Source organism: Echinops telfairi, unplaced genomic scaffold (genome assembly GCF_000313985.2).
Source record: "Echinops telfairi isolate 266 unplaced genomic scaffold, ASM31398v2 ScPeMD7_3;HRSCAF=10, whole genome shotgun sequence".
Taxonomy (NCBI): Eukaryota; Metazoa; Chordata; class Mammalia; order Afrosoricida; family Tenrecidae; genus Echinops; species Echinops telfairi.
The window spans coordinates 15,436,190-15,460,645 of record NW_022103899.1 but is presented as its reverse complement, the minus strand read 5'-3'; the positions used below and the strand labels follow the sequence as shown (position 1 = coordinate 15,460,645).

General features: G+C 38.4%; 2 protein-coding genes across 4 annotated transcripts in view; one reads left to right on the top strand and one right to left on the bottom strand.

The window, feature by feature from the left end:
* PMS1 (PMS1 homolog 1, mismatch repair system component) overlaps positions 1-9,818 on the bottom strand; it is a 99,183-nt gene extending 89,365 nt beyond the window's left edge. The window contains exons 1-4 of one of the 3 annotated variants that reach the window (XM_045296074.1): positions 9,740-9,818; positions 8,340-8,448; positions 1,907-1,943; positions 1,667-1,818 (exon numbers count right to left, since the gene is read on the bottom strand). In XM_045296074.1, the coding sequence (XP_045152009.1) occupies positions 1,667-1,798 (132 nt within the window). In that variant the 5' untranslated portion in view covers positions 1,799-1,818; positions 1,907-1,943; positions 8,340-8,448; positions 9,740-9,818. The remainder of the gene's footprint in view (positions 1-1,666; positions 1,819-1,906; positions 1,944-8,339; positions 8,449-9,739) is intronic. The other 2 variants (XM_045296070.1, XM_004701727.4) reach the window with 2 other exon arrangements.
* A 181-nt stretch (positions 9,819-9,999) lies between these two features.
* ORMDL1 (ORMDL sphingolipid biosynthesis regulator 1) lies at positions 10,000-24,083 on the top strand. Its single transcript, XM_004701490.3, has 4 exons — positions 10,000-10,036; positions 11,852-12,032; positions 18,568-18,719; positions 22,602-24,083. The coding sequence occupies exons 2-4, from the start codon at positions 11,859-11,861 to the stop codon at positions 22,735-22,737; spliced, it is 462 nt and encodes a 153-aa protein (XP_004701547.1). The 5' UTR covers positions 10,000-10,036; positions 11,852-11,858; the 3' UTR covers positions 22,738-24,083.
* The last annotated feature ends 373 nt before the right edge of the window (positions 24,084-24,456 follow it).

Sequence of the window (24,456 nt, the reverse complement as noted above, 5' to 3'; positions counted from 1 at the left end):
AAATAAGATCCATTAAAAATGGGTCCAAATTCTTGGACCCCATTCAGGATCTAAACTTATAGGGATGAGGTCTGGGAAATCTGTTTCAATAATTCCCAAAATAATTCTAAGCAACTCTGTGTGAAGCATTAGAAGAGAGAGAAGATTGAGAACGGGCTTTAAAATAAAAAAACACCTGGGTTCTGATCTCATCTCTACTACTTCCTTAATTGTATGTCCTTGAACAAGCTTTCAAAACTTAATTATCTGTAAAATGGGTATGTTGTTGTTTGCTATCCAGTCATTTCTGACGCATAGCAACCGTACAGAACAGAGTAAAACTGTCCCACGCGGTTTCTAAGGCTGTGTCTCTCTACAGAAGCAGACTGCTGCATCTCTCTCCTATCGAGCGGCTGGCACAAGGCTGATGAATTTGAATTGTCAACCTTTTGGTTAGCAGTCAACTCACCAAGGCTCCTAAAGTGGCAATATAAAAGTGAGCTCACAGAGCTATTGAAGAAGTGACACAAAATATATAGAATCGGAAAAATGACAGATACTAAGAAAAAAATTAGGTCCTTTTCATAGTAAGATATTCTTATCAGCATTATATCTATTGCCATAACTGAAATATCATGAATGTCAGATAAACGGAAGATACATTTTTTAAATTATTATTTTGCATTTCACTCAAATAAGAAAAACTATATACTTTCCTAAATGTGCCCAGCATTCTAGTACTGGCAAGGTTATGGGGCGACTTATTTCTAAGAATCAATTTAAAGTAAGGGAGAAAGACTTAAAAACTAATTGCAAAAATCACAGGCATTATAAATCAGGTGCCGTCCTGTCGATTCCAACTGACTACAACCATGCATGTCAGAGTAGAACTGCACTCCACAGAGTGGCCAGTGGCTAATTTTTGATAAGCAGAACACCAGGCAAAGAGCATTCTAAGTCATTATTAACTGGAATGATTTAATATGCAGCACTGAAATTTTAAAATGCCAAAAACAACAGGGAAAATGTTTTGAAATAAAGTGAGATTTGAAGAATAAAATGAAGGACTATAGACTAAAACAGGTAAATATAAATAACCAAGCTTAAATATTAATAAAAAAACAAAGACAAATCAAAGTGGTGATTTATATGATGGAAATCTAATAAATGTTTTCTTTCATAATCTCCTTTAATGTTAATATAATGCAAATGAATGCTAACATTTATTTTGAAGAATGTACTATTAAACATGAAAAAAGTCTGAAGAATAATTTAAACCCATTGCTGTCAGTAATAGGGTTGCTATGAGTGGGAATCAACTGGATGGCAGTGAATTTAGATTTTTTGAGTTCTGGCTGTACGGTTGAAGGACCCCTGGTGGCTTGTTGGGTTAAGCACTGAGCTGCAACTGCAAGGCTGCCGGCTCAAATTCAGCAGCTAACCTGTGCGAGAAAGACGAAGTTATTTGCTCTCATAATCTTTATATTATGGAAGCAGATGGCCAAAAGCAACTAGTGGGTTTGAACCACCAACTTCTTGGTTAGTTGACTAGTGCTTTAACCACTGTGTCACAAGTGTATAAAAGGGAGTAGAAACATAATGGTTTTAAGAAGAAAACATCTACCTTCTTCCCAGTCCTCTTTTTGCTTTAGTCACTTTGCATTGAGTCATTCTCAAGGAAACTCACCAGTTTAACATCTATGCTTGTAGCACCAGCATCCAAGGAGTTCTCAATGAGCTCTTTTACAACACTAACCACTGAAGTGATTATCTGAGAACTTGAAAGGAGGCGAACTGTAGCTGCAGGTAATTGGTTCATTCCAGCTGTTAGCGAAGTAGCTAAAAAAATTAAAATGTAAGTTATAAAATAAAATTTATTGAACATTCCTGACTAAACAACAAAAATAATAATATAAGTAACACTTACAAATACCTCTGAAAAAGGAGCCACTCTTGTCTCCATACTGCACGTGGGGAAAATGAAGCAGAGAGAAGTTAAGAAGCCTATGCGGGGTCATCCAGTTAGCTGGTGGAGGAGCTAATTCTTAATTATAGACTGTCATGCAACAGTTCCTGAATTGAAAATCAAATTACTTCTTATTCCTAATAAGACACAGGTCTAAATATCAGGCTCAGAAAATCCACATTAAAAAAAGGCGTGAGAAATCCACTTTTTTCCTAGTTGCTCTGAGGGCCATTGTGTCTCTTCCACTGCTGACATTGCTCCTAGACTTCAATCACTACCTAGACCCAACGTGCAACAACTAGCTTCCCCTGCCTCCAGTGCTGCCATCAGACTTAAGTCCAGTCATGCACACCCATCAGCTTCTATGCGGCATCCTTTTGTTTCCTGTGTCTTGCACACGAACTTTCTCTTACTTTCATTCTTCCTCCATTGCAAGAATCCAAGCTCTCAGTATTATACAACATAATTTACTAATTAACCTCAAGCCTCCTGAATCAAAGTTCTCCACTTGATTCTGTTGTTAGGTGCCATCGAATTGATTCTCATTCGTAGCAAACTCTATGTACAACAGAGTGAAACACTGCCCAGTCCCACTCTATATTACTTATTAAAAACACTGATGATTACAGCAAAAATAACTACAATTTATGGAATAGCTTTGGCATACTTCACATGTGGAACTGCCTTTAAATGTTTAGTGAACAGTAAGTACTACATATAAATATTACCATTTAAAAGGTAAAAGATAAAGTGGGAGAATAAATTACCAAGCCTAGGTAATTAACTTCTCATGTTCAGAAGGTTTCTCCCTCAACTGTATTTTCCATAATGTCTGTTTCAAGTATCCTTAAGAATGCAATATTCAGCAAAGCATGGAATCATCCAAACAAGAGTATACTAAAATGGTTTTTTGTGTGTATATGTACTTTTTTCAATATTCAGTTTATAAATCACACTGTGGTAATAACTGAAAAACAGTTGTGCTATGAGAATAATGTATGACCTACCTGGTTGGGCATAACCAGTTGGTGTCTTTGACTTGGGATGAGGATAATGACTATCAGTCATGTGCCTTAATGGCAGATGTTTTTAACCATCATTAGTCATCCATATATTCTGATGAGTGCCAATGTCTAATTATTGAGCTCTAGTGGAATATCTAAATTCTAGAAACACTGTAAATCTAAAATGATCAAATAATCATCTCAGTTAATTATTCTAAACACTATTATCCATAAGCATCGTTCTATAAGAGGATATGTAATGTAGGGCAAATTGCCTTCATGAACAATGTCTTTGGTCTCTTTGCCATGAAACCAGAACCACTAGGTGGGACCCAACTACTCTTACTGACAGTTTCAAGTTCTCATAAACTTCAGGCTTTCTGGTGCCGTTAAGGCTGGGTGAACCCGAAACTGATAAAATCTGATGCAATCTCTACAATTTAAACCAAAAATATTCCTTGAAGTTTTCTTGTACTTAAGTAGTAAAACAACACTCTTTTAAGGTCTACCCATATGGAATCAAATTAACAAGAGCTGCTCAAAAGACTGGAAACTTAGGAGGCATTCATGTCTATGTTAATGGGGGAGGAACAATTCAGAAAAATGCAATGAGACGGCTAGACCAGGGGATGTAAACTGGCACAGATAGGAAAACTGGAATCACAGGGAACCCAGGGCGGATGATCCCTTCAGGACCAGTGGTGAGAGTGGCGATACCAGGAGGGTGGAGGAAAGTGGGGTGGAAAGGGGAAACCCATTACAAGGATCTACATATAACCTACGCCTTCGGGGACAGACAACAGAAAAGTGGGTGAAGGGAGACGTCGGACAGTGTAAGATATGACAAAATAATTTATAAATTATCAAGGGTTCATGAGGAAGGGGGGGAAATGAGGAGCTGATGCCAGGTACTTAAGTGGAGAGCGGATGCTTTGAGAACGATGAGGGCAGTGAACGTGCAAATGTGCTTCACACAATTGATGTATGTATAGATTGTGATAAGAGTTGTATGAACCCCTAATCAAATGATTTAAAAAAAAAAAAGAGTTACAAGAAGTGAAAAAAAAAACAGCAATGAGAATGGTTGCAACAATATTCAAAGAGAGGGAGCTGATGTCAAGGAGTTCAGGAAGGAAAAGAATGTTTTGAAATTGATTGTGGCAGCAATTGTACAATACAGCTTGTTGTGACTGAACGATGGAATGATATATCTGTATTAACCCCTAATAAGATGGTTTTGAAAAAAAAAATTTTTTAATACTCAAAGAATATATCAGTGTCAAGTGAATTACTAAACTGGTAAACTATGAAACTGATATATCTTTAATTGGGTATATTCTCAAGAGCAACAACAAAATTCTAATTATGTGACTCTTCAAAGTCAGAAAGACATAGCTCCAATGTCAGCATGATATTCAAGGTCCCTTCCATGATGATCCAACCTGTAAATCCAGAACCTCTATGCTGGTTGTTTAAATGACATGCTTGCTCAAAATAGAGTAAAACCACATATGAAAATCAGATAAGGGAATTGTAGGTTTTATGTCTTAATGCCTAGTTCTAGAAAAAGGAACATGCAATTCCAGAGTCAAGGTTTTCCTGTTACAAAAAGATAAAAACAAAACACACAAAACCTAAGCACCTCCTTAATTTTCCATGAACAGAGGAGCCCTGGTGGCAGGATTCATTATGCTTTGGCCTGCTAACTGAAAGGTCAGCAGTTCAAGTTCACCAGATGCTCTGCAAGAGAAGGCTTTTTGTTCCCATAAGATTTGCAGCCTCAGAAACCCACAGGGGCAGTTCTGGTCTCTCCTAAGGAATCATACTATGAGTCAGAATTAACAAGAAAGCGGGGAGTTTGGTTTGGTGGTTAGTTATGCGCTTACATGATGACTTGACATCATAGCCTCTAGGATTCTTTCTCTGGCATCGTAACACAAGAAACGTTGTGAAAAATAAGACTAATAACTGAGCAAGAAGGAACAGAGATAACAATTATACAGAATTTGATGGAATGTAATTCTCAGAAACCAACATCGTAAGCTCTCAGTAGTGTTAACTGGACAAAATCCGTAACAGCTGTATTTTGCTTCACACAAGGCAAAGATTGACACAATGGAAAAACCTATCAGGCCAGAGAGTAAAAAACAAGTTTTGAGGTTTATCTTTATTATGCATGAACTGAAGCAAACCATTTAAATTCCTCTGAAAAATCACTCCATCATCTTAAATATGATGGTGATAACACCTCACTGGTCTGTAGAGGGTCAGATAAAAACGCCTATGTGAAATAATCTATAAACAATACAGCTCTATAAAATCACAGTGTTATAATCAGAGATTATTATACAGAGAAATAAGGAACACTCTTCTCTAATACTAACAATTACTCTCGAGTTAATATACACATTTGATTTCATTTGGGGTTTTTTTGGGGGGGAGGAGGGACAGTTTTGAGTGAGTGCTGCATACAAACAACTACCATTCAACAGTTATTTGTGGCTCTCAAGGAATGAGAGAGACTCCTCATAAGCCAGGATGTTTCCTGGCAGTGAGGAGGAAGAGACATATCCCAATCCCTGGAAAACAACCTATTTGGTAGAGGGTCAGTGAAAAAGAAGGCCCTAACAAGATGGAATGACACAGCGCCTACAACAATGGGCTCAACTTAACAACAATGGTGAGGATGGTGCAGGACCAAGGCAGGGTTTCATCTGTTGTACATAGAGCTCCTATGAGGAGGGACTGGCCCAATTGCACTTAAGAGCATGAGTTGGTATAGAAGTGTCAACTTGCGAAGGGGTGGAGTCTAGCTTGATGGCCTCATTTGGAGGTGCCAGGGAAATAAATAGCTTACTGGAGGCCAGGTATACACAGACATGCTGCTTGTCTTACTGACAAGCCACGTGGAGATCCTGGCTGGAACAAGAGCCCTGGAGCTGGAAGAACCATGTGGAGACCCACACTAGTGCTAAGATGCTTCCACTGCCACTGCATCCACATGACTTTCCACCCACTGGCCTGCCATCCTCCTGCATTCAGTGTTACTGCATGTTTTGCGTGAGGGTGAAGAGGAAATTATAGACTATGGGCTAATATCGGACTTATAGACTTGATCTGGACTGGGCTGTGATGTTTTCTTAATAGACAATTACTCTTTTATATAAAGGTCTTTCTTATACACATAGATGTGTCTCTGGATTTGTTTCTTTAGTCAACCCATACTAACACAGTCAGAATCAACTAGAAGGCAACAGGCTTTTTTCACAACTTTAAAATGAACAAATCCTCTATCCAACCCTATGTCTAACACTTTCACCTAAGTTTCTGATCATAGAATAGGCTTGGGTTCAGTCTTCCAACTTAGTTTGAAAAACAAAAATTTCTAAGCAAAAATACTCATCAGTCAAGCTTTGGGATTTAAACCTAGCCTTGCTTCCCAACCTCTACTGTTTCTGAGCAGTCTTAGTAATCACTTCATCTTTCTCTCATTCATGACATCTCGTTCCCATATCTTTTATTTCTATATAAATCCCTAATTCTACCCCCCATATTCTTCATTTGTAGTTTAGTAAGATCATGGCAATCCATAGCAAGAACTCTTATCTACACATAATGAGGGGATTTCAAAGAGTTCATGGAAAAATTCCATTTTTTCATGAACTTTTTGAAGGACACTCACACCACCTTTCTCACCCTACTAACACATCTCCTAAAATGTCTACATCTCTACTCATCATCTTCCCCTTCCCTCCGGTCTCAGGTCGGTATCTCTTTGCTCCTAGGCCAGCACTTTCACTTAGTTTCTTGATCCAGACCAGCAGCCATCCAAGGCCTGAAGGCACACATGCAAAAAAATAAGTAACTCTTTCCCTCAGCCCTATCACCCTACCAGTAATTACCTTCCTCTTCTTTTGTAAAGTTTAAATAAGCTATTAATATTCACTGTCATCAACTTCCTATCAATAACTCATTTCTAAAACCCCATTGTACTACCACCAGTGTTGGAACTTTGCTCTGTAAAGTTTGCATATGCTCTAAAATCACAAAATTCTTTTTTTCAGTACCTATGTTCCGTATCTCCCAGAAATCTATTCTCTAATTCTCAAGTATCAAAAGCCTCAATATTCCTTTGCCATCAATCCCTCCCTGTTTAATCCTAAAGTGATCCTACTTATCTTTGTGATCTAATTCTAATACCATTTGTATCATGATTATTACTGATCATTGAAACCAGGAATGATCCTTCCTCCCCCTCAATTCCTAAAGTACTTGGCTTTATTACTCATGGATGCTTATCACACCCATCCTGAACTATATAAAACTTGAAGGCAGGAGAATCTATTATTATGTATCTTTGGATGCCACACAGAACTTCATTACTACTAAGTATTTAATGATATATAATTAATGACTACCAAACATCATTTTATTAGCACCTTTCATGTGTCTACATAAACATTAGGAGTGTGTCCTCCTTCCCAATATTTTACTCTATTTTAAGGCCATGCTATTGACTACTTTATACTCATCGAGGCAAATTTAAAAATCTTGAAGCCATCTTAGAAATTCTTTCTCCTCAGTCTACATCCTGGCACCTTGTACTATCTACCCAATAACACGAGTTTAGTCCTTTCTTCTACAGTTGGTGCTGATCCGGTTTCCCCTTCTGCCCTGAACTACTGAAATAACCAGCTAATGGAACCCGGCTTGAAACATCAGTTGCTCCTTGGAAGACTAGGCTTTCTACTCCTGTAAAGAATTAGTCTTGAAAAGCCACACGGCCAGGTCTAGTGTGGCCTCCAGGGTGGGTAGGAGTGGGAATCAACTTGTTTGCAATGAGTTTGTCTTTTTGTTTATTTTATTTTGTTTTTTTCATCTTAACCAGCTTTTAAGTGTTCTGTTGGGTTCTTTGTAAATATAAATCTCATCACGTTGCTATCCTACTTAAAATTTTCTAACGATATCCATCTCCTAACCGAACGAAATCCAAATTTTCTCAGACCTCTGCCTATCTTTTCAATCTTATTTGACTAGTTCCCATATGCACATCATGCCAATAATGCAATTTAACTTAGTTTGGTGGCACTCACTCATTCCTTATCTCATATAGTTCTATCTCTCTACTATGATTTCTACATATCCCTTCAGATTTAGTTCACTCAAGTCCTTCTTTCCTGCTCCAGAAACACCTTTCCTTATTTCTAATCCAGAGCTCATTTTAGGATAGTGTAGTGATTATTTGTTTGTCTCTTTCTTCACCTCAAGGTTCTATGAGTTCAGAGATATGAGGTCATATCTCTTTACGCAGCCCTTGGCCTATGTCAAGCAATCAACTGTGATGGGTAACAATGATATGTTTTGAAAAAAGAAAGGATTGTCATTCTTACAAGTCAGAGCATGGAATGTTTGAGAATGTCAGAAGAGTCAGTCTTCCATATTTGCTGAGAAAGAGTGCTGATGATCAGTATGGAAGTCAGTTATGGATGGCAGGTATACCTACAAAAATAAAGAGGTATCAGATAACTCATAGACTTTATTGAAGAGAATACAAAGAAATAATTAAAAAATAATAATGCCACCCAATTGTATTCACAGAACTAATAGAAGGCAAGATATAGTATATATAACATTTTCTAACTTAATGTCTAAATGTTAACGGTTATTTTGGCAATGCAGTTACAAACACTTTTGTAAGCTGCCAAAATAAAAGAAATTCCATTGAAAAATCACCTCCATATAATCTAATCACGATTTTCTCAAATAAGGCCAGTTATTAGCATCTACATGGTGCAGTATTTAAGGGCTAGCCTGGCTAACCAGGGCAGTGGTTTGAACCCAGTTGCCAAGAATACGAACTCAAAGTGACCCTATAGGATTGAACAGAACTGTCCTCCCTGGGTTTCCAAGGCTGTAAGATATTTATGAACACATCCTGTCATATTGTTTCTCCTCAAAGCGGATGGTGGGTTAGGAAAGGAGCCCAGGAGCCCTGTCTGGTAGGCGGTTCAAATTAACCAGCAGCTCTGCGGGACAAAGATGAGGATTTCTTCTCCAGTAGCTCGCTGAGTTGGATATAGGGTGTCCAGATGGCATTAATGGGTTAGGTCTTGGGCTCCCATAAAGTTTACAGCTTCGGAAACGCCCATGGGGGCAGTTCTACTCTGTCCTGTTAGATCATTATGAGTTGGAACTGACTCACTGACAGTGAGAGGAGTCGTCTCGGTTTTTTGGTATGGGGCAGTTCTACCCTGTTGCGGAGGGTCGCTGAGTCAGAATCCACTCCAGGTCACACATTTCTTCAGGATGTTGTAAGACAGACAGGTGTCTGTCTTGGGTCTATGAACCCACAATAATAACATCAAATGTGGGTAACTGGAAGCAGTTTTATTTGAGCCACTTGTATACTGCCATAATATTAATATAATAAAACGTCACGTTGACAAAGTATGACTGTCACGGGTTAAATTTTCCACCTGGAAAAGAACTTAAGCCTTGACAATAAGATACCAGGAAGCCGGAGCAATCAGTGGAGGTGGATGCAGCAAAGGCCTCATACACAATGGAGGAGAAAGGTCAAAGGAGGCCCGTCAGCCAGGAGATCAAGCAGACCCTCTCGCAGAGCGTTCTGCACGTGTGCGCGCCCGCCACGCCTGCAGACCGGTACCCACAGGCCCGCTTCCCGCCGGACGGAAGGCGCCCACCGCGGCCCGTGCAGCCCGCCCGCCCTGGCTGAGGAAGACAGGGACGCCCGTTACCCACACACGACCTGCACGCTCGCGTGACTTACGCGATCACCATTCACTCGCGGCGACAGCCCAGCATCCCACCCGCAGACCGGCCAGGTGGAGGGTCGCGCGACCCTGACTCGCCGTAAGCGCGCGCTCCCCAGCGGCGCGGCGGGGCGGGGCGGGCGCGGACGTGGGATTGGCGCCGGCCGCAGCCAATCGCGTGGCAGCGCATTCAGTTCGGGCGGGCTTCCGCAAGCTGTACTGGCCAGTGGCACTCGGCCTGTGCGCAGACGCCGGCGCCGCTGGGCTGGTGCTGCTCGTGCCGGCGGCGGCAGCAGCGGGCAGTGGGCTGGCAGGTGAGTGGGCGACCACCGGCCTTGGGGTCGTGCTTCTGCCGTGGTCTCGTGGGGGGCTGGTGGGGGGCCAGGGTCGGTCTACTGGGGGCGACTGGGCCGCGTCCGCGGCGTCCTCGCTGCGCCGGCCAGGTCCCGGTCGCTAAGGGGTGTGCAGCTCCTCGAAGGGTGGGGGAGGCGCTGCGACGGTAGCAACAGCGGCTTTTGCTGAGCTTTCCACTGGCCGGAGCCCTGATGCCGGTCGGTCTGTCTGTCTGGCATGCGGGGTCTGCCCAAATTGACCGCCGACGTGGAGGCACCGCGAAGGCCGAGCCCAGCCGAGAACGCAGTTCACTCTTGAGAGTCATTGTTTGGGTGGCTTAAGGTGCCGAGCGCCCTCAAGCCATTCAGACACAGGAGACCTGCTGGGCAAGGTTTTCCGAATTTGGGGAGTCCGGGCAGGACCACGGCAGCTTTGTCTTCAGACTAAAATGTGAATTGTAGGCCCTGGAGCGTCTCCATGCAGTAGAAATTGTGTGATAGGAATACTGTCCGGTAAACGATGGCTGTTTGGGGGTCTAAGAAAAATATTGACACTTATGAATCAGATTTTTTTTCCTTCGTTTTAATGCCACTTTCTGTCCATGTGTGTTCTTAATGGATTTTTGGAGGAGGGCATTATTTTACTTAGGAAGCACTGGCTAAATGAAATTATGAGAAATGCCTGACACTGCCATCTGCAAGAACCAAAAACAAAACCACTGCCATTCAGTCTAAAGGGCTTCTGTATAGTCAAGCCAGAGCTGTCCAAATATAATAATGCCGTTTCCCCTTCAACCCCCCTATAATCTCTCTGATCAGTTTATGCTGGGATGAAAAGTATTCTTGAGCATAGTTAAAACAAAACCAAACTCATTGCCGCCCAGTCGATTCCCTATTGGGCTGAGTAGTACTGCCCCTTAGGGTTTCTGAGATTGTAACTCGATCCCGGTGTAGAAAGCCTCATCTTTCTCCCTCAGAATGACTGGTGGTTTTGAACCGCAGACTCTGTGGTTAGCATTCCAATGCAACCAACAGAGATACTCAGGTCTTCCTTTGGTGTTCGTCTTGAACTTAAAAAGGGAAGGAAGACTCGAAAGAAAAAGCAAAAAGCAGAACAGACACTGCTTCAAATACCTAATTGCATCACATAATTGAGAAAGAAGCATTAGATACAACTTTCTATTCTCATAAAGATTTCCAATCTGGGAAACTTACCCTATAGGAATCCTGGGTTGGAATCGACTCCATGAGAGGTAGTCTTTTGGGGTGGGTTTATTTTTTTTTGGGGGGGGGGGTTTGTATGTGTGTGTGTAACACTTTTTAACAGCAAGTTCCTCCTTAGAGATTTGAACTCCAATCACTCTATGGATCTAAAATTACATCATAGGCGATTGGTTATTCAGAACTGGCAAATCGGCTGTGTTTTATGTTATTTATTCTTTTTTTAATATTTATTCTGTTGGTGGTAAAATTCACCTCTGCCTTTTCATTTTGCTATGATGAAATAAGAAAATGTACAGTTTTTGCCCATTATTTCATTTAAGAAAAGTAGCATGCTAGGAGAATAAGGAAAAGGGATTTTTTAGTATGTTTTTACATCAGAAGGTAAGTCTTGTCTTTTCAAAGTCAGATGCCAGCATCTGCAAGTAGCATGCTTAAGAGGGTATGTGTCTTCTATTTCAGACCAGTTATGAAAGGAATAATCCTAGTAACACAATCATTTTTTTCTAGTCAGAATTAAGTTTGTCTCAATTTACAGTTTTATGAGTGTGAATTGATTTTATTGATTATCGACAGAGCAAACATGAATGTTGGAGTCGCCCACAGCGAGGTGAATCCTAATACTCGTGTGATGAACAGTCGTGGTATGTGGCTGACGTATGCATTAGGAGTTGGCTTGCTTCATATTGTCTTACTCAGCATTCCCTTCTTCAGTGTTCCTGTTGCGTGGACCTTAACAAATATAATACATAACCTGGTAAGAATTTCACCTAATACAGAATATGTTGTAAAAGCTTACAAATTTTGTTATGAAGGAAAAACCACATGACTTTGTTTTTTAAAGAAATTCTGTTAAGGCGTATTTCACATACATAAATTTACCGATTTAAAGTGTACCATTCAGTGGTTTTTAAAAAATGGCTTAATTTGGAGAATTCTAATCTGGGATAGAAATTATTTTTTCTAAATTTGGAGAACTCCAATCTGGGAAGAATTTATTGTTTCTCTCACTATTCAACACTGAACCATTTTTGTGAGTAGGCCTTTTTTTCTTTCCCACTGACCTTACAGAATCTAGAAAAACTATGTCATTTTAGCCAAAATTACAAGATTCTGTAATTCGAGCTACTATAATATTTTGATTAACCAGCATACTTCAGATGAGGTAATAAAGCTTTCTGGTTAACTGGAGTATAATGAAAACCTTTGCTTCCAATACTGGTTAAGTCTTTCTAAATTGTACAAGTACACTCTCCTGTTTCAATATACTAGAGTTGAACATCATCCTATCTTATGTGATCTAGGATCTTCATGTTAAAGATCATTCTCTTATGTTATATAGAAACTGCAAAGTATTGACCTTATTGACTACATTATACAGCCCTGGAACATGTCTCTTTACTGATACAGTATTTCTTCTCTTTATCAGCTTATTAAAGTAGGATGAAAGGGAAAGATTCAACTAACAGGTTTTGGGTTTTTTTTTTAATTAAATCATTTTATTGGGGGCTTGTACAACTTTTATCACAATCCACACATACATCCATTGTGTCAAGCACTTTTGTACATGTGTTTCCCTCATCATACTTAAAACATTTGCTTTCTACTTGAGCCCCTGGTATTCGCTCCTTTTTTCCCCCTCCCTCCCTGCTCCCCCCTCCCCCGTGAACCCTTGATAATTTAAGATTATTTTGTCATATCTTACACCATCCAACATCTCCCTTTACCCACTTCTCCACTGTCCATCCTCCAGGGAGGAGGTTATATGTAGATCCTTGTAATCTGTTCCCCCTTCTGTTTTAATTGAATCCAAATTAACTTTCCCCCTCCAAACATCCAAAGATTAAAGAACTTAATATAAGAAATGTAATTAAAGTAGAATTTGAAAAACTGAATGAGACTTTTTTATATCGTGGAGAGTATTTGAAATTGACAGCAAAAGGAGTATTCAGCTGGCGGAAAGGATAAGTGAATGCTGTTTAGTCTTTTTTTTTTTTTTATCTTATTGACTTTGGTAAGGCAAATATTATTTGTTTTCAAACAGTAATTTTTCTGAAATGCTTGACACTAATCATGACCCTTTTATTAAACTTTTTTTTTTTTTACCCCTTTTGGCTTCCATGACATTGCATTCTCCTAGAGATTTCTCATTTTACTTCATTCCCTTTGCAGGCTTCCTGTGTTTTCCTCTCAGAATTGTTGTTCAAAAAGTTCCTTTTTTCTCTTGCTATGTATTTCGTATTTTCCACCGCTAGCTTTAGAATGACAATGCCCTTATTTATGTTTGCAGATCACCATGTACTCAAAGCCAAACAAATATAAGTTAAATTCATCTCATCTTATTCCTGGTCTATCTTTTACCACCTCCAATCTGTTCTTCTGACTATACTCATCATTTTATCTAAAGGTACCACAGTCAGTCCAATTAACCAAGGCAGATACCTGAATGTTGAAGGTAAAGTGGCAATTTAGTATGTTACCAGAACTGTCCCAGTCAAAGTAGGACAGGTGGCCGCTGTTAGGGGTAACTCCTTTTTTCCTTTATATTCAAAACCTTGTCTCTGCTGCTGCTTTACCACCTCTCCATGTGATCTCCACAGGCATCGCTGTAATCCATGCCCTCATTTTCTCCTCAGGTGGATTACTCCAGTAGATCAAATGATCTTGCTACCCTCACCTTCCTCATTCCAACTTTAATAAAGGGATATGTTTTTAAAAGTCTATCTGTTTAAGTCATGCTCTATGTCCTTGAGTGACAATGTGATAAAATCCCAACTTCCTTGTGGAGCTTACAAAGCTAGTTAATACCACTGCAGAGGCTGACAGGATCTCACTCATATCTGCCATCTCCAAACATGTACTATCCTTTAACAGTAATAAAAATCAACCTTTTTGTTCTGGCTCAGGTTTCTTCCACTATTTTAATACCCTGATTTCAACTTGTCCAGCAAATCTCTACTCAGTCATTAGCTCGTCCAGGAATCTACTTAACTCCAAGTCTACATTTCTTTTTGTTTTATTCACCACCACCGCCATCTGTCCCCACCCCACCTACATTTCTTATAATTTTACACTTGGTAGTTTATCCTTTTTATCTTCTAATTTTCTTTATCTCTAAAACACCTATTTAAATGTTTGCTGAGTGAGTTATTGCCACCCACCTTCTCCTTCTCCTTTGGCATGTGTCGCGTTTTAGAAGTCATTTCATTGACCATTTGATGTTTTCAAGTTGCTTGACCAGGATTGAGTCACAGTGTATGACCATGGACAATGGATAGGTAATTGGCACCATGTAGGCAAACAAACATCTGACTTACTCGTGTTCCACACTAACACTTAGATGTAGCAATTATATGACTAGATTTCTTTTAAAGATGGATACAATTAAACCAATGAATACATCAAATACATGCTGAATACTTTTAAATACAGGAAATAAATCTAGTTGTTACTCTTGGCTTAAAAACACACCATACCTTTCTGAACCATACAGTAGAAACCCACAGTATTTTTAAATTCAGTGATAAAATTTCCTGTTTGAAGTATTTATGCTTCACAAAATTTCTGATGCAGTTTTTTAAATAAATGAGAATTATCTACATTTTAAGTCATATTTATTAAAGGTTAGCCATGAGCTGGAGTCCTTGGTAGTTTAAGTTTGGCAGCACAAAGATGTATCAGAAGAAAAGCCTAAAAAAATCAACCACTAAAAACTGTGGAACACAGTACTGTTGTGTCATGCATGAGATCTCTGTGAGGCAGAAATGATTTGAAATCAACTGGTACTGATAACCATGAGCTACATGCTTTCCCTCTATTGTTTTTGATGTGGCCATAAAGCGTCACTAAAGTTTTTATATAAAAACTATTAAAAATGAACATTGGGGTATGGGAGATCTATAGTCAGATGAGATTTTCATTTTATCTCTGAAAAGGATTCATGTGAAATCCCACTTCCCATCTGGAGTGGCCCTAAGCGATGGTTATGTGATTAAATGGAAGAAATTATGAGACAGACAAAAGTTTGGGGTGCTCACTTCCCCCATGACTTCAGTAGCCAGATCTGTGGTGCGAGAGAGAGAAAGAAATTATTCCCAATATCATTTTATATACCTTTGGGGCGTGCAATCCCCCATAATTACAGATAACCACATACTTAGCAAAGTGGGCTGGATCCTTACCCCTAGAGGTTCCTGAGTTCATTGGATGAGTAACCTAACACCTGTGCTGGGAGCAGGTAAAGGGGAGTGACTGTCTTATGAGCCTTGAGAGTAATAGCAGGTGTCTGCTCCATAGTTAGAGCTGCCTGTCAGATAGCAATCAACCATGTGCTTCTAAGAAGTAACATTAGGGTAACACTATGTATGAGAGAATTATGAGGGATCAATATTATGAGAATGTGATTGAGACTCATCTCTAATTCACAAGTGTAAAGGCCTCCCTTTGCTTCAGAATCCTGGCCTGCCAGGCTTCTTAAAATACGTGAATAAAGAATTTGTCCGCATACACTCTTCCCAGTCCTCTGTTTCCCACATTTCTACCTTTTATGTATAAAATTCTAAAGAGCCATTGAGGTTATATGACTTTTTTTCATATGCCTTAGCTGTCTATAGAACCAGCATATGGTTGCAAGGACAAAATACAATAAGCAATAGAGTTAATACTAGGACTAAACTATGCAAAATGCTTTGGACCCAGGGACATGGGCCAGGCCTCTCTAAGCCATCCACCAATTGTTTAATTACATCTGAGCTAGAAGATGGATGGCTCTAGCCATCCTTAAATTATAGATATTTTCCCTTTTTAGCTGAATAACATATAAAGAAAAGTTTCCCTCTAATCCCTCCAAATGATTTCTAATTAAAACCCAATTATATAAGGTGTATGTTGTACAGGTTTGCAATAAAAAAAAATTTGCAACGTTCCAGTCCATTTCAACTATCATTTAATGTTGTAAGTCCATATTTTGATCTTTCAGCAAATGAACAGTCTGTTGTAATAGTCCAGTCACTTTTGCATAAAATGTTCAGTTATGATTGAGCCCTAAGACAGCATCAACAATGGTAAAAATGATTCTAAGTGTGAAGAGGCAGCAATTGCCATTAGCAGGAGTCTGCGAGATCCTTTTGTTGTCTTCTACAACTTCAGCAACAGGACAGAAGTCTCTGTGTTGTTTTCTCAATTCTCCCATCATGGCATCAGTGTCTTTCCTCTTCTGGGCCTGGCTGGCTAAAGAGAAATTCACTTATCTCCTCGCCCGTGAAAACATAAACAAACCGGCCCTCCCTTTGGGCTGTTAGCATCCTGAAAACAGAATCGTTGTTTTTTGTTGTTACCAATATTTTACTACAGTATTTTCTTAAAGCAGAGGAGGAAACAAGCAAATAACCAATCAGGATATTAAGTGTTAATATTAAGGATATTAACAATAAAACAAACAATCAAAATTACATGAGAGCTAATTTTAAAAATTCAACAAGTTGTAGGACATAATGATTAACACAAAAGTCAGTTGTATTTCTTTCTTTTCTTTTTTTCCTTTTTCTCCGAATCTGATTCATGGGGACACCATATGTTTTATTTAAATGTTGTTGATGATGGCAACATATGTACAAGTGTGCTAAATATCATTGAATGATGGATTGTTAAAGATTTGTAAGAGCCAAAAAATTAAATAAAAAAAAAAAAGATTTGTAAGAGCCTTCCCCCAATAAAATGATTAAAAGAGAAAAAAGAAAGAAATTAGTTGAACAACCCCAGACAAGGCAAATAAAAAAACAGAACCATTGTTAAGATTGGGTGGTTTCTTCATTTTTTATTTGTCCTTCATCTTTTTCCACACGTGGTTGCATCCTCCTAAGGGGCATCCATCTGCTTTCTTCTGCAGAACATAAGCAAATAGCCCAGCTTCTGTAAAGTTGATAGCTTACTTCATACTTACTTTGATGCCCTGCTTTCCTTTCCTGCTCTGTAGAGGTTCTAAAATCATCTTAAATTGTGCCTGGAGAAACGATGTCTCCATGGGGATACTCTGCCCCTCTCTGTGCGCTTAAAGTTTTATAGGGACCTTCTCCCGGGTCTCTAGATCAAAAGTTCCTTCCTTAGGAAACCGTGGATTATACCTGTTTGCTACTTGTTAGAACCTTGCATCTTTTTGCTTATTACTATTACAATCTGCTTCTTCAGTAGGTGGGTGAGGGTAATAGAGTAAGCTTTAAATATACTCTCACCAAGACCCATTTTTCTATTTAAATGTTTATCCCTCAACTGGACTCTCACTTCAAAATAATTTCCCCGATTCACCCTGCCATCTATTGAGGTTACACAACTGCCTGATACAGGGATTACTTGGGGGCCATCTTAGTCAGTAGCGCCTTATGTGAACGGTTGTGTAATTAAAGGGAAGAAATTAAGAGTCAAAAGTTGAGCCAATATTAAGGGCTTAAGTAGAAGGCAAATGTTTTGAGAATGATGATGGCAACAAATGTACAAATGTGCTTGACACGGTAGATGGATGGATGGATGGATTGGGATAAGATTGTACAAGCCCCCAATAAAATGAATTTTTTTTTTTTAAGTCAAAAGTTTTGGGGTGCTAAATGCAAGGTCAGTAGTTCGAAACCACCAGCCTCCGCTGGAACAAGATGGGGCTTTCTACTGTTAAGGATTGTAGTCTAGGCAACTCACTGGGGCATTTCTACCCTGTATTATAAGGTCGCTGTGAGTTAGAATCAACTCAAGGGCAATGAGTTTATCATAAAGCTAAGGGTCACTAGTGGCATAGTGGGTTACTTGAACTAGTAACCACAATGTCAGCAGTTTGAAACCACCAACTGCTCAACAGAAGGAATATGAGACTTTCTACTCCTGTAAAGAGTTGTGTTCTCACAGAAGTGGGTGAAGGGAGACATCGGGCAGTGTAAGGTAAGATCAGATAATAATTTGTAAATCATCAAGGGTTCATGAGGGAGCGGGGAGGGAATGGGGATTAAAGAAAAATGAGGAGCTGATTCCAGGAGCCCAAGCAGAAAGTGAGTGTTTTGAGAGTGATGAGGGCAACGAATGTATAAGTGTGCTTTACACAATTGATGTATGTGTGGATTGTGATAAGGGTTGTATGAGCCCCAATAAAATGATTTAAAATCCACAAAAGCAGTTCTACCCTGTCCTGTAAGGTCAGTATGAGTTGGAATCGACTCATTGACAGTTTTGTTTTTGTTTTTTATCCTAATGTTTACTGATAAAAACTAATTATGTATTCGATATTGATTAGATACTTTCTTATTTTTCAGGGGATGTATGTATTTTTGCATGCAGTGAAAGGAACACCTTTTGAAACGCCTGACCAGGGTAAAGCAAGACTCCTAACTCACTGGGAACAGCTCGACTATGGAGTACAGTTTACATCTTCACGGAAATTTTTCACAATTTCTCCAATAATTCTGTAAGTGGTATAAACTTTAGGTATGGGGAGAATTGGATGATAGGAACACATCTTTTATCAGATTGAATTTGAATTAGAAACAGTATATTGTGAAAAACGCTTCTAAGTAACTAGGTGTAAAACTACAGGCCAAACTTTTAATAAATTTTCACATCAATATATATGAACAATACATTACATGATAGACATTTTCAGATATATAAGTAAAAATCTAATTTCGTTCTTGTCTTTAGCTTGCTTACAAAAAAACTAAGTACATATTCTACATCTCATTATCAGACTAATCGCCCTAAATACTGAATTGGATGATTGCAGAAGAATTTCGTTGACCACTCATTCCCCAATTGGATGTTCAAACTTCTTTTGCAAGACAGTATGGCTTAGAGAAAAAAAAGGTCAGGATTTCATTGTAGGATAGGCATGGACTAAATGGTTTGCTACTTTATAAAATGGAGCAAATAACACCTCAGTGCAGGTGAATTGAGAAATAATTGAGATCAAATCTATCTGAATGTGCTTGGCTACTCATTAAAAGGTTGGCAGTTCAGGTCCCATCAAGAGGCACCTCTGAAGGAAGGTCTTGATGATCTACTTTTGAAAAACTAGCTGTTGAAAACAGCCACTGGCAGCAAACACCTAACCGTGCATCTGATAAATAATTTCCTCCTCCTACCTAATATCCAGGGCCTTCCACTAAATGGTTCCTTAATCCTCACCTGACTCCCAGCTGGTCAAACTCTTCTAAGGAGCTTTTTTTTTTAAATATTAAATGTGTAGTATTATTTCTGTATCTTTGTTCAAATAATTTCTTTTACCTGAAATGACTTCCCAATTCATAATTGATTTGGCGCTATATCTGCTGCCTCCACATTCACACATTCAACCAACTGTAAATTAACAATCTGAGGGAAAAAGCAATTAAGTGGTCAAGACAATCCCTCAGAAGATAAGAGGGAGATACAGTGCTCTTTACATTGTATTGGGTATTGCAAGTAATCTAGAGGTGATTTACAGATTACAAAATAGATTATATATGACACTTTTATATACTATACTTTTGGTCATTAGAAGTCTCATTTCCTCATTTATAAAATACAAAGAATGACATTTAATACGTACAAATCCTGACTAAAAAATAACAAAATCACTGCCATCAAGTTAAGTCCAACTCAAAGAGACTGGAACAGAGTAGAACTTTCCTGTGGGTTTCTGAGACTGTAACTCTACAGGAGTAGAAAGCCCCGTCTTTCTCCCACAGAGTGGCTAGTGGTTTTGAACTGCTGACTGCAGTTAGCATCCCAAGGTATAGCCAGTATGCCACCAGAGCTCCTATAAATCCTGGCACAGATAATACATATTCAATAAGAGCTAGGATAGGAAAGTCAGCCTGTTTACAACCTTCATATTTACAAAAGTAGATTTTTTTACCCACAGATATGATTTCAAACATTTCATGATTACATTGTTTACATAACTGAAGAAATAGCATTAAATCCATCTATGTAGCATTGACAATTTTCAGAGTGCTTTCCCATTTTCTTATTTGATCATCATGTGTGAGGTAGGTGGGAAATGCAGTGTTGCCCCAGGCTTTTAGGTAAACAGACCCAACTGCGTGATCCTACTCTTATTATTTCCAACTTGTTAAATTACAGATTCAACCAGTAGTGATATTTAGATAGTGCATGATATTACTAAATCGAATCTTAATTTGTTCAGTGAGGAGAATTTAAAGTCATTATTGAGGAATATAGTTTATCCTCAAAGAATTCTCTGATTCTGTAGTTTGTAAAGTAAGTAGAAATTTATAGAATTTTTCATTGTAGGTGATTCTGAAAACTATGCATACATCTCTCTCTCTGGTGTTTTTATTCATACTTAAAAATAAGTTTCTTGTTATGTCTCCTTATGAGAAGCTAATGATGATAGAGAAAAAGTTCTTAGCATACTGTGCTTGTTGATGTCTAAAAGTAATTAGAAAGGCACCCATATGTAATCTAACTTACTAGTTAAAATTAAGTAAGGTGTACTTACTTGCAGTTTTAGTCTTAAGACACTAAGTTGTCAGATAATGAGTCTGCCCTATGATAAACCCTTGGTTAAAACTAGACTGGCCATTCTGACTTGGTGATTTGTAAATTTAAAACCAAACAAAACCCACCCACTGTCTTTGAGATGATTCCTATTCATAGTAACCGTCCATAGCAGTGCTTCCCAAAGTTTGTTATGCTGCTCTGTGGGTGGTGCCTGCAACAAAAACACTATTCTGGATTGGACTGTAGAAGAACTGATTTCATTGTCAGAAAGGTGCTGAAAAGGAAGCAGTAGGCCAAAATGAGCTTGGAAACTATCTTACAGGGTTTCCAAAACTAAATCTTCATAGGAGCAGACAGGCTCATCTGTCTCCCACAGAGCAGGGTAGATTTGAATCATTGACCTGGTGGTTTGCAGCCCAACACCAAACCCACAGCACACCAAAGGTGGCTTAGGCTTGTGGAAATACATTCTCAGATATTAGATGTCTTTAAGTGTGTACATGTACTCAGCTATAGCAGAACAGCTGGGACTTTACAATATGCCTTTCAAGACTCCAGTTAAACTGTTTATGTGCCTGTTCAACTACAGTGTGGAAATTAAATAATCAAAAGGGCAACTAAGTATTTGTTTTCTTTCAAAGATACTCAGTTGTACTAATCACATTAGAACCTCATTTTTCAAAGTGGTTCTTAAACAAAATCCTTTGAAAAGATGATGGATGCTTTGGATCCAGATGGTACCTTTTTATATATAATAGTAAATAGCAAAACTACATCTCAAATTATAAGGGGAATCTGAACTCTAGTTTGAAAGCTTCCTACTGTAAGAATTTTAAAGTAGTAATATGCTTTATTAAATGCATATGTCATAAATCCAAGCATGTAAAATGTACACATAGTTTCATTGAATTTTAAAATCAAATTAACTTGGACCCAAACTAAAATATGTCCCATTTTCTTAGTGCTCAAGAACAATTCTACTTTGAAGTACTTATGTTTCAGCAACCTCTTTGTTACCTCTTGATTTTCTTTTATTCTGAGTAATTTCACGTTTATTTATTTATTTATTTATTTTATCATTTTCTTTTTTTTTTTTTTAAACATTTTATTAGGGGCTCATACAACTGTTATCCCAATCCATACACACATCAATTGTGTAAAGCGTATTTGTACATCATTTCTCAAAACATTTTCTCTCCATTTAAACCCCCGACATTAGGTCCTCATTTTTCCCCTCCCTCCCCGCTCCCCCCTCCCACATGAGCCCTTGATAGTTTATAAATTGGTATTTTGTCATATCTTGCCCTGTCCAACGTCTCCCTTCATCCACTTTTCGGTTGTCTGTCCCCCAGGGAGGAGGTCACACACAGTTCCATGTAATCGGTTCCCTCTTTCCTACCCATTCTCCCTTTACCCTCCCTGTTTTGCCACTCACACCACTGGTCCTATAGGGCTCATCCATCCTGGATTCCCTGTATTTTCAGTTCCTATCTGTACCAGTGTACCTCCTCTGGTCTAGCCAGTCTTGCAAGATAGAATTCGAGTCATGGTAGTGGGAGCGGGGAGGAAACCTTTAGGAACTAGAGGAAGGTTGTATTTCTCATCATTGTTACATCGCATCGCACCCTGACTGGCTCATCTCCTCCCCGAGACCCCTCTGCAAGGGGATCTCCAGTGGCCTACTAATGGGCTTTGGATCTCCACTCCACACTCCCCCCATCATTCACTATGGTAATATTTTTTGTTCTGATGATGCCTTACACCTGATCCCTTCGACACCTCGTGGTTGCATAGGCTGGTGTAATTTCACTTTTAGATGTTACATCTTAACTTTTTATTTCTACAGATATTTTCTGGCAAGTTTCTATACGAAGTATGATCCAACTCACTTCATCCTGAACACAGCTTCTCTCCTGAGTGTGCTAATTCCCAAAATGCCACAACTACATGGTGTTCGGATATTTGGAATTAATAAGTATTGAAATGTTTTGAAACTGAATTAAAAATTTTAGGGCAACTCAGTTTCCTGTAAGGACAGAGTAGGCCGTATACTGCACTGTTTCTGTGAAACTGCAAAATGAGAGGTATATACATTTGGGGGCCAATTGTTGGTTCTTCATATGCTGTTTTGAAGTGCAGATTTTACTCAACGATACCTCTTTTCTGTTTCTGGTGTATTTCTTAAGTAAAGCTTTGCAGGAAGGCTGGGCAGGCCTAGCTCCTAAGTTAAATGGATGTACAGTGAGGGTCTATTAGAGAAATCCAAAGTAAAAAGAGATCTGTAAAAACCTAGGACTAACTTAGTTATAATGAATGGGCATTATGTTAGGAGAAGAAATTTTCCAATCAATCAGTTATGGTCATTTTAAGCAGACTTAAGCATGTAAACCATAATCATCTTTAAAAGTTTTTATAAAGTGTTTTTACTACCATACCCTTTTGTTTTATACAAGCCAATTTCTACCTTATTTTATGAGCATATTTTTGTGGGGTTTTTTTTTCCTCAACAATTTGCATTAATAGACAAGGCCATCTTCACATTAAGTTACTGAGTTTATGAAGGTCCACCTTGATGACTGATGAATGAAATAAGATACATTATAAACAGTCTTTGAGTCAAACTTATTCTGGAACAAAAGGTTTGCTGCCTTATTAGAGTATGAGGCTACTAAACCAGTTAAGAAAATAATTTATTTCAAGCAGTTAAAATATATACTAATGTAAACTTCTCTGCTTATTTGGCTAAGCGACTTGTTAAAATATGCCATTTAGAAAAGAAAATACAGCCTGTGGTCTGGCAGAAACCGCTTCTCTAGCCTTACTAAGTAAGTAGTGGAGCCTTTACTTACTTGCAGGAAACAAAGCATCACTATTCCTTAGTTTTCCTGCTTTAAATCTCCATATTTTACCCATTAAATTTTTGGCTTTTCAATAAATATAGATAACCCCAAATTGTAATTATTTCCAAAGCAGTAACCAGATTGATAAACTTGTGATAGGGGAAGTTTCCTATAATTAATCACAAGAAATAACTATTTACAATTTTGAGAATTTAACTTTTAAAAAACAAAACCAGTTCTGGTATAGAATGAAACCGAAAAATACAGTAATATTTGTAAACAAAATTGAAGAATTTTAGAACAACTTGAAAATCAATTTGTTTCAATAAAATGACTTTTGGGGATAATGATCATTGTTTTGTATTTCAAAATTATTGAGTTTAGAAATCAATTGTATGATACTGCCTTTGTATGTTTGTCTTTACTCATGTGTTTTTTAAATAACGTAATCTACACACTAATAAAACTTTTCCTTATTTCAAAGGTTCTCCAAATTCAGTCATGAAAGTTACTTTTTTTTAAAAAACTTATTTTTAAGCAATTGAATTTGTAAAACGAAGGTAACCAAAAAGATTCCTTAAATTTTTTAATTTTAAACAATTTTAAAACAACTTTATTGTTTAAAAAATATTTGTTCAATAGATACTGAAGGTCTGCTCTAGTCTCACAGTAAGCCCATGTGTGCAGAGTAGAAATGCTCCATGGGGCTTTCAAGACTGGTCTTTCAGAAAGAGATGGTATCTCTGAGTGGGTTTATAATGCCAGCCTTTTGGTTAGTAATCAAATGCTTAACCATTTGTGTCACTCAGGGAGTTGGAATGAACTCAAGGGTAACTAACAGCTCTGCTAGTTATTGTTCTA